Source organism: Gopherus flavomarginatus, chromosome 8, assembly GCF_025201925.1.
Source record: "Gopherus flavomarginatus isolate rGopFla2 chromosome 8, rGopFla2.mat.asm, whole genome shotgun sequence".
Lineage (NCBI taxonomy): Eukaryota > Metazoa > Chordata > Testudines > Testudinidae > Gopherus > Gopherus flavomarginatus.
The window spans coordinates 92,537,977-92,555,161 of NC_066624.1; the positions used below are offsets into that span (position 1 = coordinate 92,537,977).

At 39.9% G+C, this 17,185-nt stretch overlaps 1 protein-coding gene across 3 annotated transcripts in view; it reads right to left on the reverse strand.

Moving 5' to 3' along the window:
* IFT80 (intraflagellar transport 80) overlaps positions 1-17,185 on the reverse strand; it is a 161,357-nt gene that overhangs the window by 43,527 nt on the left and 100,645 nt on the right. For all 3 annotated transcript variants that reach the window (XM_050965892.1, XM_050965893.1, XM_050965894.1), the window contains one exon: positions 3,249-3,428. In XM_050965892.1, the coding sequence (XP_050821849.1) occupies positions 3,249-3,428 (180 nt within the window). The remainder of the gene's footprint in view (positions 1-3,248; positions 3,429-17,185) is intronic.

Genomic DNA, 17,185 nt, shown 5'->3' on the forward strand with positions numbered 1-17,185 from the left:
CATTAACTGAATGGCCTCACCTGACTCTTTGCAGGTTAATTAGAGTCAGGTGTTCTCATTAGCCTGGAGCAGCCCCTGCACTGGTCAGTCAGGGAACAGAAAACTGTTAACCCAGTGGCCAGTATATCTGCCTTCTGCTATTCTGCTGTACCCAACTGGCCTGAGTCTATTTTTAAATGAGACATATAAACCCTCATTCTTCAGCGCATAATGGAGCTACTGTATTAAATGATGGGAGTTAGGAAGAAACTTCTCCTATAGGCAGATTATTCCATTATTTTCCATTATGGGGTTTCTTGAACCATCTTCTGAAGCATCTTGTATGGACCAGTTGGCGACAGTTTACTAGACTAGATCAGTAGTTCTCAACCAGGGATACGTATACCCCTGGGGTACGCAGAGGTCTTCCAGGGGGTATATCAACTCATCTACATATTTGTCTAGTTTGTTATACTCCAATTGACTTATTTTTTAACTATATGTAAAATAAGAAGGTAAGCAATTTTCCAGTAATAGTGTACTGTGACACTTTTGTATTTTTATGCCTGATTTTATAAGCAAGTAGTTTTTAAGTGAGGTCAAACTTGGGGGTATGCAAGACAAATCAGACTCCTGAATGGGGTACCATAGTCTGGAAAGGTTAAGAGCCACTGGATTAGATGGACCACTGGCTGATCCAGCATGGTAATTCTTAGACAATGCTTCCTATATAAGCAAACATCATTAATGCCAAAGCTAGGAAAATGTACTCTCTCAGGGAGTGATCATTCTTAATGAGTATCCTGAAATCATGCACAGAAATGTCCCTGTAGGCCCGGGGTAGGCAACATATGGCACACATGCCAAAGGCGGCACGCGAGCTGATTTTCAGTGGTACTCACACTGCCTGGGTCCTTGTCACCAGTCTGGGGGGCTCTGCATTTTAATTTAATTTTAAATGAAGCTTCTTAAACATTTTAAAAACCTTATAGAAAGAGACCTTCTAAAAACGTTAAAAAGTATTACTGGCACGCGAAACCTTAAATTAGAGTGACTAAATGAATAGCTACATGGCAGAACCAGATGATGTTTTTCAATAAGGCACAGTTTTGGGGAAATGTAGAGCAACTTGTCTCCCAACTTCTTCAGTATTGAATTCTTTGACATGGTGGGAGGAAAAAGGATAGATGTCTCAGATGTGGACTAGATTTATTTATATTGCAGATTCCAGCCTGTCAGGATAGAAATCCCATTAGGGGTCTCACTTAGCACTTGGGATGTTATGTTGAGAATCCTTACACATTTTGGAAGTGAGGTCTGTCAGGAGAGTACCAATGAAATTCAGCTCTTTTCTGTTAGAAGAGTAAATGCTGGGTAGGATTGACAATTCATCATTAGTAGTCCTGATTAAAAAATCATGGGCCCATTAGGGACAAAAAAAATCTAAGGAAATTGAAAGAATGTATCTTTTACACATAATAGTAAAAAGATAACTGTGCAAATAATTCATGTACCCGGGAGATTGATCTCTTCAAACAAGGGTATTTTAGATGTTGTCCTACTGATGGTGGCAGCTAGGTTTGAACTTCAGATCTGCAGCCAGCTACAAAATAAGGGCTTAATACAGTTACCACCAAGATCCAGTGGCCACTCACATAGCTCCTAAAGAGATCTATCCTGACATGCTCACAAATGCTGTCTCACTCCATAATGTCATTTGTTGTTATAACATTGAGCAAGAGTTAGGGTTGTCTAGAGCTCTTGTATAGGCATCTCTTCACTATTTAAATCTATGTAAAATAAAATAAACATACATCCTGGATCAGGGTTGGCTATATTTCTCAAGTGTTTGCATATACAAAATCCCTAGAGGTTGCTAGACAGACCCCATCTGTTACAAGTCAATGTCTGGGAATGAATGCAGAAATACGAATTTTGACCTGTTAAATTGTCTTTTGTGTTCCCAGACACTGTTCCTGATGTACCATCCAGAGGACAGAGGGGTAATATAGACTTTCTGTTGTTACAAATTTTCCCAATTACATATTCAACATTAAAGAGTTCAGACTATAAGATATTTAGGTGCTTAATTATTAATTTAGGAGCCTAACTTCAGGCACCCAGGTTTGAAAATGATGGCCTGAACTCTAATTGGAAAAACTTGTAACAACAGAAAGTCTGTATTACCCCACTGTTGACTGGTTATGTTATGAGTCAGTGTCTGGGAACACAGAAGACATATTAGCAAGTCAAAACTCAAAATTCTGTATTCATTCCCAGATATTTAGGTGCCTAATTGTGGATTCAGGCCAAGATTTTCAAAAACAGGAGCCTAAATTTGAGCTCTATAAACCACAGTTAGGGGTATGCTTCACTTCTAACAGTGCTGATCACCCAGCAGCTCCAACTGATGTCAATGGGAAATGCCGAGTGCTCAGAACCTTTTTGGGCCCTTATGTGATTTTCAAATATGGATTTAGGAGTTTTTGTTGTTGTTGTTATTGTTTTTTCAAGTCTTGGCATTAGCAACCCAACTTTAGGCATCCAGGTTTGAAAATTTCAGTCTCTATGTTTTATTATTTTCCATGCATTCGTTCCCTAAGTCCTCACTAGGAGATAGTAAAAACAGCCTCTTAAAAGATATGTGACAATTTCCCCTAGCTTTGGAAAATTTGAACCGGTGACTGTAATATGTTGGAGCAGTGCAACAAAGGACACTTACACTCTTCTTGATTGTGGTCAGCTGTCAGTTGCCTCTTGAGTTGGAAATCCAAGAAGACAGATCCATTCATCATAGGGGCATAGAAAAATTAGTACCCATTCTGTAGCAATAGCCAGCGATGGTGCAGCTGTACTCGTGGCAACCCACTAATGTAAACATGATACTCAGCCCTATCTACACTATCACTTATACCAGTGCTGCACCTTTATTGGTAATTACTGTATTATTATTTCCGATGTAAACTAGACCTATATCTCTATGAATCAATCCCTTATCCATGCCCCCACCCCACCTAAAAGCAAGATGCTGTGATGCTTAAGTGAGCTAAGAGGCTGATGTAGTTCTGGATCTTGTGATTGTATACTCAAACACACACTCAAATACCACTTGCTCATTTTGGCCTTTTTATAACTCAAAGGTATTCAATCCTATCGTTTATACTCTGCAAAACTTGTCCATTCACAATTATTTGTCTCTATTGAGTTACAATTGTGAGTCATACATAAACAATCCTGAAGGTTAATTTTGCTGAACTTGTAACTCATACCTCCATAGTCCTTCTTTTAGTTAATGTTATTTCAAAGTTCTTCCACTCCCAGTGTTGCTCCACGACATGGGCAAAAATCACATGTCCATTTCCACAAGCTCCTGCTATTTGAGTACCATCAGTAGACCAAGCAATATTAAATATACTGCCGGTATTTGGCTTCTCTAAAGCATATGACCACTAATAAAAACAAAACAAACAAAATAGAAAAGGAATCTTAGTACTTTCTTTGAGCTCTTTATGAACAAATATTCATTAAACAAATGAATGCACTTATTTAAATTGTACTAATAAACTAATCAATGGAATGAGTTTCTTATTTCTGCAGGTATCATACAGAGGTCTGTTTCTTAGTAAGATTATTTGAAGACAGGAGGTATAGAGATAAAAGAACCAAATACCACAACATTTGAAGCATATCAAGCAGAACATTATGCAGTCTAGATATATTTTAAATGTATTCAGGCATTCATAGATCTAGGCAATCACTAAATAAAAGTTAAACTGCAACTTCATTTACTTAAAAACAACAGTACTGGTTATGTGGAACCAATGGACTAGATTCTCCAATATGATGCAGCTGCTTGACGCTGAATTGCTAGCAGTTTCTGAACCTAGAGCCAGCATGGCCCTGGCAGAATCAAACAGTGCAAGGAGATTCCTCTGGTGGTACTCAGCCAGCCCCAAACTCCCAATTCTCTTCTTGCAGACATTGGCCAGGAACAGTGAACCGCGGCCACTGGGAGCCGTGGGCGGCTGTGCAAATGTAAACAAACGGTCTGGCAGGCTGCAGGTTGCCCACTACTGGTATAAAGTGTATAGTTGGATTGAAAGAAGCATGGCCAGGATGTCTCTACACTATGCTGATCTCAAACTGTGCTTTTAGCCCTGATGGCCATTAACAGCCAGTATTAAGTTGGAGCAGCTCTGAGGCTGCTCCAGGGATTTCCCTGAACACAGCAGCCAAGGATTGGAAGAGTCCTTTATGACACCACCTTTGTTCTGAACTGCACTGTGTGGAAATTGACCATACACTAAGAGCTGACTGAAGATATTAAAAGGAAAACGGATTTTGTTTTCAGCATCAAGAGTGATCAGCGACTGATGCATGAATATAGCATCCAAGATCTATAACATTTAACTTGTGGAACTCACTGCTACAAGATATAATTGAAGTTAAAAGCTTAGTAGGATTCCAAAAAGGAATAATAAGAACATCCACTGTTAAATCATATAGAATTAAAACCATTTTATAAGGAATATAATGACCCATACTTTTGGGCAGTATTTTGTTAAACTGTGGGGTATGACCCCTAGAAGATAGAGGATGTGAAGTATCGCAAAGGACATGGACAAGTCTCTCTATTTTCCTCTAAAATTTCAGCTTTTAAGTTAGTCTCAAATTGCTATGGTTATGTAGTAAACCTTTAAAACATGACCCATGTGCAACTAATGCAGTGATGTCTGCCTAAATTTATAGAGCCTGAAACAATAGCTCTGAGGTGTCAACTGCCCTGTTCATTTCAATGAATATTAGCTCAGATGCCAAGGATGATTCTTATTAAATATCATATCTTACTGCTGAAAGCATGCAGTGAAGGAAAGGAAGTACTGTATCATTATGAAGATCTACGCAATCTACTGAGTGAGTAGTCAGTCATTTTAGGTAGGCCCAGGGCTGTCTTTAAGCCGATTCCCCGGAATCGGGCCCCGCACCTTAGGTGTCTTTTAAATATAATTTTTTTTTTACTCACCCGGCAGCACGTGTGTGTGTGTGTGTGTCCTCTCTGGGTCTTCAGCGGCATTTCGGCGGCAGGGTGAGAGGTCCACTCCAGGGCTTCGACGGCATTTCAGCATCGGGGGGTCCTTTGGTGCCGTGGAAGATCCGGAGCAGAGCCTCCAGGCCGAAGTGCCGCCGAAGCCCCGGACCGCCGCTGGCTATTCAAATTGGGCCCTGCCGTTCATAAAGCCGGCCCTGGGAAGGCCTTTAATAACAAATGGCTAGGATGAAGGAGCATACAACTCATTTCATTTTCCTTAATAGGGGCATCAACTTTCAAAAAGTTTGGTAAATGATGCCTTAGGGCACACCAGCCTCTTACTGACAGCAGTTAGGAATTGTTTTTCCCTATGAACAGGTTATTTCTTAAATTGTCTTATCATATTTCTTACACCTTCCTCTGACATAGCTGGTACTGGCCACTGTCAGAATGTAATTCTGGAGTAGATGGACCACTGATTTGATCAGTCCTGGAAATTCCTATGTTCTCATACAAATAGGAGGTTTCCCAATAAGTCTTATACACAATTTAATTTTTTTTAAATGTAGCTCTTATTAAATTTTAAAAAGTTAAAAATACAGAAATTGCTGACATTTGTATAACACTTTTCATCCAAAGTTTCCAAAGTGCTCAAACTTTTAAAACTGATTTCAAAAATTGATTCAAAGATCATTCACCCTTCACTAAAATACACAAGTGGGTTTACAGATCCTTTCAAAGGCAAAACATCCAGTTGCACAGTTCCTTCTACCATTATAATGGCATAAAGCAGCACTGGTTTATTACTGAGTCACTAACTTCTCAGGGCACCTCAGAGGTGTCCTAATCCCAGAAGTGACCAAGCCTGACTTGGCTTATTTTAAGTGATCTAATGAGATCACAACCTGATGTGGCATGGCCACACGCCAAACAACATACTTCAAGATTTCAGTTTCCATTAGAAAAAAACAATGAAATAATTTTCCTAACGCACTAGAAATTCAAAATTAAGTAGAATGTCACATTTTTGCTTGCAAATGTTGATAACAGAAGCTTCCTCAGGTGCGAATGCCCATTTGGCTGACTTCCAGAAGAATATGTTTCTGTGAAAAGTGACAGTAAATCTCCAAAAGCAGCAAAGAATCCCGTGGCATCTGAAGAAGTGGGTATTCACCCACGAAAGCTCATGCTCCAAAACGTCTGTTAGTCTACAAGGTGCCACGGGATTCTTTGCTGCTTTTACAGATCCAGACTAACACAGCTACCCCTCTGATACTTGAGTAAATCTCCAAATATTTTATGGGCCAAACATATTTTCTTTCATCTCATCCTACTGCTTTATTTTGTCTATATTTATTTAAAGTTTAGCAATCAGGTTTTGTAATATGGACTCAGCAAACACTGGAACTGCAGTCAAACTGTTCTTTGATAACTTAAGTGATTTGTTGCTTGCTTACAATGCACAAAAATTATATTTAGGACCAAACAATCATTATATTGCCCTACCAACGTAGCTAGTCCAAAGGTTATGCAAATATCCTGGGCGATCAGAGGAGGAGAAAACTTTCTTTGTAGGCTATGGAGCAGCTTCAAAGAGGCTACTGAATACTAACGGCTAAAGAAGCCCTGCACATGCCTTATATCACCATGTGGTAGAACATATGCTGGAGGATCTATGCAGCAACAATCTTCTGGCTCACCATTTCATTCCCTGACTTAACCCTTTACCATTGTCAAATTGCATATGCAGAAGATGTAGAGAGGGTTTTTTCCCCTTAACGCATGCTTCTATCGTTTCCCCTATTCTTCCCCTCACCATAATTTTGACAATATTTTGACAATAATATTTGTATTAGCTCTAATTTTTCTTACTAGCCTCTCCCTGGCACAGACACCCAAGTCTTGTTCACCTTTTAAGGAGTATTTATTTGGTGACCAAATCATTTAAAAGAATGAATTCACTTGTTTTCTAAAATTCAGGGCCAAGTCCATAGTGTTCAAGACAGTTCCTCAAAATGGCCACTCAACCAGGTCAGAGATTCTCTATATCAAGAAATAACAGCTTCTCTACACTAAAAGATAACAAGGCATGTTCACATTTCTTTGACCAGGACAAGTTTGTGCAATTGAAAGTATGTAATTAATTATCAGAATATTGCCTTCCTGTAAGAGAGTACATCTGGTCCTTAGGTTTCAACCCCTTGACTTACTCTTTTTGCCAAAATTTTAACAAATTCATAATAGAAACTATTGGAAGTATCTACTGTCATCTATGGCTCTGCTTCCGGCCCCTTAGTTCTATCACATTTCACAGTACATCACACCCTGCACCAGTTCTGGCTCCCTATTCTTCATATTCACCGCCTGGAGCTGTATCTCACATCTGCTGCTGCTGCTCTAGAAAACAGCCAGAGTAGTCGTCACCTAGGAAGGGGGAGTGAGAGTGAAAAGTGCTTGTGAGTGGCCACATCTACTACTGCCAATTACAAAACCAGTTTCTCCTCCCTTGGTTTTTACACCTCAACTGCTAGAACAGGGCCTCATCCTCCCTGATTAAACCTACCTCATTATCTCTAGCTTGCCTGCATATATATACCTGCTCCTGTAAATTTCCACTACATGCATCTGATGAAGTTGGTATTCACCCACGAAAGCTCATGCTCCAAAATGTCTGTTAGTCTATAAGGTGCCACAGGATTCTTTGCTGCTTTTACAGATCCAGACTAACACGGCTACCCCTCTGATACTTGACACATCTACTCTGAAGCCATTGAGCTCCCTGCTGATGATACATTCAGGATTCAGCCCAAAATTCCCCTGGCTGCCACTGCCACGTTCCACAGCTCTTCAGAGGTCAAAAAGGAAACAAAAATGGGGTAAGCAAATAGAAGAGATAAAGGAGCAGCAGGCATGGCAGGAGAAACAAATGGAGGGGAAACAAGGGGGAAGCAAACAGGTGTTCCACATTTTAGCCATTTGTCACATGTTTTGATGGTTTGTCTCTCACACCGGCAAGTCAGCAGATTGAACGTCGTGGATTATTCTCCTTGTGTATTAGTACGATGGTAACTTCCTGCATGCTTTCTGGGAGACTATCATTTTCTAGAATTACAGCAAATACTTTACCGAATAAAAAGCCAGATTGTGAACCCATTGCTACCATTAGTGAAAAGTTACTCATAGAAACGGTCCTACTGGAATCAATGGGACTACTTGTGCAAGTAATTGCTCACTAATGGGAGTTAGGAGATCACAATCTAGGAATAAGCTCTGCCCAAAAGTTTTAGAGGATATCTATGCAGTCAAATTCTTTACTGGGCTTTTCCAATCCTTTCAACTTTTTATAGCCCTTTCATTCTCCATTTGATTTACTGGCTCTTCTAATCTAATTGCATCTTCAGGCAGAACTGGCAGTCATCCTATTTCTCCTTCTCTACAGTTTTTACAATAGCCCACACAGGGGCATAGTCTGACACAATAATACTGTCAATACCAACTGTATACACCTTGTCCAAATGATTACACTCTTCAATCATACGATTAATTCTAGATTATGAAAACTGACTATCCATATACACCTCTACCTCAATATAACGCTGTCCTTAGGAGCCAAAAAATCTTACCACGTTATAGGTGAAACCGTGTTATATTGAACTTGCTTTGATCCACCGGAGTGCGCAGCCTCACCTCCCCACCCCGAGCACTGCTTTACCGCATTATATCCAAATTTGTGTTATATTGGGTGACATTATATCAAGGTAGCGGTGTATAATGTTTAGTCATTTTTAATTGGGTGCATATATATTTATAAAACTAGTTTCTTGCCTACTGAGACAAGTATTTATCCACCCTCTATCAGATAAATTCTGTATTACTTGAAATGAGAGGGGGTTTTTGTTTCTAACTAAAATAGCAATTCTTGTTTTTTCTTTTTACAAAACATAGAACATAAATAAAAATAGGATGGCTTTGAGATATAACCATCTCTTCTCTGGAAAAATGAACTTCTTATATAGTTACATTACCTGGATTCTATTTTTAAGATAATTCAGTACCTTTTTTTCCTTTACTATATTTTAAGCCCATTAACATTCCAAGAAGTAATTTTATAAGTACAATACCATTAGTTTCCATTATATGGTAGATGTAGGAAAAGGTATCCAAACCAAAATTTGCATTAAAAAAAAATCTGTGGTGTTAACTCAGTTATGTGAGACTTTTATTAAATTGTTTGTCAACAAAGATAAACCGGGTTAAGGGAATAATCTTTGTACAATTCTCAAACTCAGTAAGGGAGGGACATCTGCCTCTTTCCTTTCCTTCTGGGATAAACTGGTTAAATTTATATCTCAAGCCTAATTTTGTTCTTTCCCTTGGCCCCATCTCCTTTTTTAAAAAAAAATTATCCTCTCAGGTCAGAACTTTATTCTCTATTTCTCTCACCTGTTATTTTCTTTAACTGAAAGTTTACATCTCTACCAGTCATTTGGTACCTTTTAAAAGTCTAACAGAGCCTGCTAAGTCATTCCTAAATTCTTAATTCACCTATGGAATAACTTCTGAAATATGCCTTTCCACTCTCAATATTAGTTCTGTACATTAGATCACAGCAATGTATTTCAAATTAACCTCATTTTAAGTTTTCAGGACACTGAGTTTCAGATAAAATGTACCTTGAAAACACTAGAAGAATTTCCAAGCCATGACATGACACCTGTTTTCTGTTTCCTCTCATATCTCAGAAACACAGTTTTTATATAAATCACCTCCAAATTTGGGAGTATGAGGGTAGGGGTTGAAATGTCCATTGGTCACACATCAAACAAGCAAAATAATCTTTTTTGTGGATTCTAGAAAGGGTATAATGAGAAACAAGTCTCAATCTTGACTACAGAGAGACCACAGCCTCTCCACAATGATTTACTTGAATATAAAAAGGGATTTAAACAATTATTAGACATTTCTTAGTCAATATTTTATATCAAATTTATTCAACTATATTTTAAAACTGTCAGGAGAACTAAATCAGTCAGGATAAAAATTTGACTGAAGTTAAATAAAGACATTGGATTCTAATGACTTTTGGATACAAGGTCTCTTCCAAAGGAGAAATAGTTGAAAAAATGCTTACCTAATGTTTTTAACACATTTAGCACTCTGATTTCTTTTGCAGTACACATAAAATCCCCAAAATGTCAAGTTCTTCATATACTCAAAGTCATCATCTGATTTATATGAAATTAAATCATAAGCTACATTTAAATAAAGATAAGGGTCAGATAAAAGCTCAAGAAGATTCAGAGTTAGGGATGAAATTCAATCTCTTTATTGTGACTATGATTTGTAGTATACTATGAGACCTCCTATTGTACTTAAGCACAACAGGGTGAGCAAAGGATAGAATATCAGCACTAACTGAATTTCTGAACTAAAGGACTCAGTGGAGAGTGATACAGCCTCACAGACATGCCATGGACTGCCCCTGCTCTGCAGCTGTGGAAGGTAATTATGATTCTTTGGGAAAAATCCATAATCTTCTCTTCTGCATAGATGGAATGAATTCCTTATTAGGCGTACTGTACTAGTCCCTTTCTACAGCACAGTCCTTAACGTCTGTCTGACTTCCATATATGGCAGATGAATAGGCTCTTGAGACACAGGTCAAATAATTCTAATGAGCAGATTCAGAGAAAGTAGCTGTCCTAAGGCTGGGGCATATTCTATCAGGGCTGACCAGATGTCATCAATCTGAGGGAAGGAAAATTTTAAAGAGGCATTGTCCCTAAGTTAGTTTTTGGGCTCTACCCAACTGATAGGTTTGTTTCTGAGATCAGTCAGTCATTTGCCTTTACCTCTTAGTAACAATGAGGAGCTCGATGTGAATAGCTCTCCTTGGCCAATAGGAAGAATAGATTTGTGTATTAGGGAAGAAATGAGCATTAATGGGGCCCGTACAAGATTTGAAGAACTAAAAGAAAATATGGTTTGCAGTTTACCTTTTTGATGTACAGAAGATACAATCTCCCCCCTGAATAACATGCAGAAGATATTATTCATTATTTTTACAGTCCTTGGACTAGAAAACCCTTTCTGGATTTGTAAACGGTTTCCCTCACTGCAGAAGCACCAACTGGTGGCCAGGAGTGGCACACCAGCTATCTTTTGGTCTGGTGCCACTGCCGACAGGCACTCTGTTGCTGTGTGGTCTATCTTTCGTAACTGGGCCCTCTGGCCAGTTCATGGTATATATGTCCACCCCTTTTGGGGTGGCAGAGAGTCCAACCAAGCTACAGTTCAACGACCTTACAGCAGGTCTTCCATCTGTCTCCTGGCTCCATGGTTCTTATACTCCTTACCTTAAGGGGTGCCACAGCATCTTTCTTGGTGGTTGGAAGGGCAACCCAGGCTCTCCCTCTATTCTAGGTTCCAGCCCAAGGACCCTGTAGCTGGCAGCAGGGTCTACTCCCTCAGATTCCTTGCAGCCTCCCTGGACCATTTCCTACCTTTTCTATCCGCCAGAGAGTGACTGCAGACTCTCTCCCCACAGCCCCTTTCTGTTGCAAACTTTCTGGCTTTATAATCACCACTCAATCACTTCTCGGCTGGACTTCATCACCAATTAAGACTGGCTTTCTTGCTGTCTCTCTTGCTGGTGCTTCCAGGCATGTTACTTGGCCCGTCAGGCCCACATTAACCACTTCAGGGCCTGTGTGGGGTATCCACCCCATCAGAAGATTTTATAAAGTCATCTGAATGATGTGTTTATCTAAACAAAATGGGTAGATTCTAGGATTAAGTCAAATATGCTGTGAATATTGCAATCTTAAAAACTTTCTAATGCAAACTTGAAAAATCCTAGTCTTAATTCTGTGTTTTAAATTATCTCAATATCAGCACTTTGTCATTCTTTTATTATGCAGGTTGTTATAGCATTTCTGTATTCTCTTAAGATGCACAGTATATCCCTCACCATGTATATTCTACTATAATAAATATACTTAGCCATGTTAAAATGAGAGATAGAAATGAAGGATTTTCACTAAAAAATTTGCATATATAAATGCAATAAATGAATGAAAATATGAGAGTATGGAAGCAAATGGACATAGTACCCATAGCTGCAGCATTGCAATGCTATAACAACATACTTTGGCATTACTGCTTTGTTGGTGCTGTGATTATGTCATGTTTAATCCCATATCCATTTCAACGGAGTGATTCAAGAATAAAAAACATTAGCAATTAATGCTACCTATCATAAGCATCCTTTTTCTGTTAACACAATGTAGTCAAAAAGATTAAGTATAGGACACAAACTAAAGAATTACTCTTTGAAGTCTAGATACTACAATCATTATATTGTTTATAACAATGATAGCTCCAAGACCCAAGCAGGTAAGTAGGATCTAGTTAGCTGTGACTTCCAGATACAATGTACTTAATTAAATACTATTATCCCATGCACAAGTCCTTAAATGAATATAGAAAAAAAGGATTTCCTTTTGTTTCAAACAATTAAAGTACTTGACATCTGAAAAGAATAACAGTATGATTTAACTCAACTTTACATGGGATGGTTTTATATATATACACACACACACACACACACTCTCACACACACACACATCTTTCTTTTGAACATGGGAGGAAACATGAGATCTTCTCTTGGATCATCATTAATGCTACTCCATAGGTAAGACAGCAGAATGGATAAATAGCAAAGAAGTGTACACTCATGCCACTTGATCTCTCACTTTACACAAACAAAGACAAGCATGTCACCTTCATGTCAGGCTCTGATCTCCTCTGGACCCTAGCAAGTTTAACAACCTTCAAGTGCTGATGATTACAGAGCATTTTTCTGCTTAAAAAGGATTTCATATGTAAGAAAAATGCTAGAGTGAATAATATCAAAGTTTTGTGTGTGAGATACAGGTTTCACGATTTTAAGAGAACTTAAGGCTCTCTTGTCACTAAACAAAAGCTGTCCACAGCTTTAATGTTAACAGCACAATCTTCACTCTATGGTACATATCAACAAGGAGATACTAAGGTGATCAATGGCTATTCCACTGTTCAGCAAATGGGAAGGACTCTTTAAAAGGCGAGAGAAAGCAGAATTTCCAAAAGTTCAATAGAGAATGAACTTAAAGAATGGAATTCTTTTTACCCAGTAATTTGCTTTCTTCTGGCAGCATTTCCCACCATTCTGATATGTATGGGCATTCCCCTTCCAGTCAGCAGTTTATAGAGGTGATTGAAAGCTGCACTATCATAACCTTAGTCCCAGATTTGGACCTTAGCGTCCAAAATATGGGGGTTAGCATGAAAACCTCCAAGCTTAGTTACCAGCTTGGACCTGGTACCTGCTGCCACCACCCAAAAAATTAGAGTGTTTTGGGGCACTCTGGTCCCCCTGAAAAACCTTCCCTGGGGACCCCAAGACCCAAATCCCTTGAGTCTCACAACAAAGGGAAATAATCCTTTTTCCCTTCCCCCCTCTCTGTTCCCAGTCCTGGAAACAAAAAGTACTTTCCTATTCCCCCAGAGGGAATGCAAAATCAGGCTAGCAAATTCAACATACAGATCTCCCCGATTTCTTTCTCCCACCAATTCCCTGGTGAGTACAGACTCAATTTCCCTGAAGTAAAGAAAAACTCCAACCGGTCTTAAAAGAAAGCTTTATATAAAAAGAAAGAAAAATACATACAAATGGGCTCTCTGTATTAAGATGATACAATACAGGGTCAATTGCTTAAAAGAATATTGAATAAACAGCCTTATTCAAAAAGAATACAAATCAAAGCACTCCAGCACTTATATTCATGCAAATACCAAAGAAAAGAAACCATATAACTTACTATCTGATCTCTTTGTCCTTACACTTAGAAACAGAAGACTAGAAAGTAGAAACTGCTTCTCCAAAGCTCAGAGAAAGCAGGCAGACAGACAAAAGACTCAGATACTAAATTCCCTCCACCCAAAGTTGAAAAAATCCGGTTTCCTGATTGGTCCTCTGGTCAGGTGCTTCAGGTGAAAGAGACATTAACCCTTAGCTATCTGTTTATGACATGCACCATAGCCTGTGCTGGCCATGGCCTCTTCTCTGGCCTGCCATTAGATGATTCATTCCAAAGCTGTGTAAAAAACTTGTAGAAAATAATTAGTAATGATAGTTGCTTGCTTGGCACTGGAATTATATACAGTAGGTCACTGCCCATATGGTAACTATGCAAATAAAATGTTGACCCTTGCCTGAAAAGCCATCCAAGGGTGGCTAGAATTGTTGGAGATGCTGCTACCAGTGGCAACTCCAGGCACCAGTGCTCCAAGTGCATGCCTGGGGCAGCAGTCAGGCAGCCTTCAGCAGCTTGCCTGCGGGAGATCCACCGGTCCCACAGATTCAGCAGCAATTTGGTGGCAGATACGCCGAAGCACGGGACTGGTGGACCTCCTGCTTGGGGTGGCGAAAAAGCTAGAGCCGCCCCTGGCTGCTACCAAAAAAGAAATGATCAGGTAAGAAATTTCCCATTCTTCAGCCTAGTATCTCCCACAATTCTGATATATATGGGAAGTAACAAGCAGTGAGTTGAGGGAGGGAAGAATAAGTGAATGAACAGAAAGAAACAGAAAAGACACCCCTTCCACACACATACCCCCACATATGGCAGATAACCCCACAGGTTATCACTGGACCACTACCTGGAGCACCTTCCTGTCAAAGAAGGCCTCTGCAGAAGATATCACTCTATAATGTCTGATAAAGGTTTTAGCTGATGACCAGGACTCTGTGATGGAAGCTCATGGTCTTTCAGCTCATGAGTTTCCCATGGATCTTGTGGAATGCACCTTTTTAATTAATTATTAATGGAGATATCCTATCTCCTAGAACTGGAAGGGACCTTGAAAGGTCATTGAGTCCAGCCCCCTGCCTTCACTAGCAGGACCAAGTACTGATTTTGCCCCTGATACCTAAGTGGCCCCCTATGGATTGAACTCACAACCCTGGGTTTAGCAGGCCAATGCTCAAACCACTGAGCTATCCCTCCCCCCCACCTTGATCCCTTCTGGAACAGAAATCTCAAACACCTTGTATGCTGCAACAATGCACAGTCTGATTCATCTGGCAAGGGATAGCTTAGATATTCTGAGGCCCGCATCCCAAGAAAGGGGAAAAAATTCATAGGCAGGAGTTGTACATCAAGCTGGATGAGCAAGCATCTCAGAGAGGTGATTAAGAAAAAGCAGAAAGCCTACCAGGAGTGGAAGATGGGAGGGATTAGCAAGGAAAGCTACCTTATTGAGGTCAGAACATGTAGGGATAAAGTGAGAAAGGCCAAAAGCCATGTAGAGTTGGACCTTGCAAAAGGAATTAAAACCAATAGTAAAAGGTTCTATAGCCATATAAATAAGAAGAAAACAAAGAAAGAAGAAGTGGGATCGCTAAACACTGAGGATGGAGTGGAGGTTAAGGATAATTTAGGCATGGCTCAATATCTAAACAAATACTTTGCCTCAGTCTTTAATGAAGCTAATGAGGAGCTTAGGGATAATGGAAGGATGACAAATGGAACAGGTACAGAGAAGGGCTACTAGGATGATCCAAGGAATTGAAAACCTGTCTTATGAAAGGAGACTGAAAGAGCTTGGCTTGTTTAGCCTAACCAAAAGAAGGCTGAGAGGAGATATGATTGCTCTTTATAAATATATCAGAGGGATAAATATCAGGGAGGGAGAAGAATTATTTAAGCTTAGTACCAATGTGGACACAAGAACAAATGGATATAAACTGGACACTAGGAAGTTTAGACTTGAAATTAGACAAAGGTTTCTAACCATTAGAGGAGTGAAGTTCTGGAACAGCCTTCTAAGGGGAATAGTGGGGGCACTACTATCATATCTGGCTTCAAGACTAAGCTTGATAAGTTTATGGAGGGGATGGTATGATGGGATAGCCTAATTTTGGCAATTATTGATTATTAGCAGGTAAATAGGCCCAATGGTCTGTGATGGGATGTTAGATAGGGTGGGATCTGCGTTACTACAGAGAATTCTTTCCTGGGTGCTCGCTGGTGAGTCTTGCCCACATGCTCAGGGTTTAACTGATCGCCATATATGGGGTCGGGAAGGAATTTTCCTCCAGGGAAGATTGGCAGAGGTCCTGGAGGTTTTTCACTTTCCTCTGCAGCATGGGGCGCCGGTCACTTGCTGGAGGATTCTCTGCACCTTGAGGTCTTTAAGCCATGATTTGAGGACTTCAGTAACTCAGACATAGGTTAGGGGTTTGTTACAGGAGTGGGTGGGTGAGATTCTGTGGCCTGCATTGTGCAGGAGGTCAGAACAGATGACCATAATGGTCCCTTCTGATCTTAAGTCTATGAATCTATGAGGCCTTGACACTTCTGATGAAAGGAAATGAACAGGGAGCTCAATCTCCTTGTGGATGCTGAACATTTTATGTAAATCTTTTGTGCTCTTTTTTGACATCCAAGATGCACCACAATTTCTCAGTCAGGTGCTGTGGCTTTGACCAGAATGAAGGAAGGACAATCTCCTGCAAGGAACGGAAAGGAGAATTTACCTTAGGGAAGAATGGTTCTGGAGTTCTTACCACCACTGTGTCATCATGGAACACAGACAGTAAGGTTCTTGCATGGATAAAACTACTGGTTCTGAAACTCATATAGCAGACATGACGGTGACCAGAAAGCAGATTTTGATCAAGAGGTAAAATGCTGACATAGATGTAAGAGGTTCAAAGGGATAGGTAGTTAGGGCTTTCAACACCAGTGGCAGGTCCCACTTAGAGAAGATTGGTCTGATCACTGGTCTGGCAACTCTGACTTCTCTGAGGAATCTGGACACATGAGGGGCCTCAGCCAAGGAGCCCAAGGCTCCTACAAACAGTATGTTACTAAGGCCTGATATCTGGTATGTTATAGTGCTGGGCTGAAGTCTCTTATCCATCATCTTCTTGATGGAAGTCCAGAATAACTGGAATCCTTGTATCCTTTGGGATTTGCTTTGTGGTCTTGGTACCAAAAACTGAATTTGGCCCAAATGAAGGAACAGGCTTTTAGTGTGGAAATTCTCCTGGAAGAAGAGCAGAGTCCTAATAATTTTGGATGATAGGCCGAGGGCTTATGCTGCCCTTTCAACAGCCAGGAGGTCAGTTGA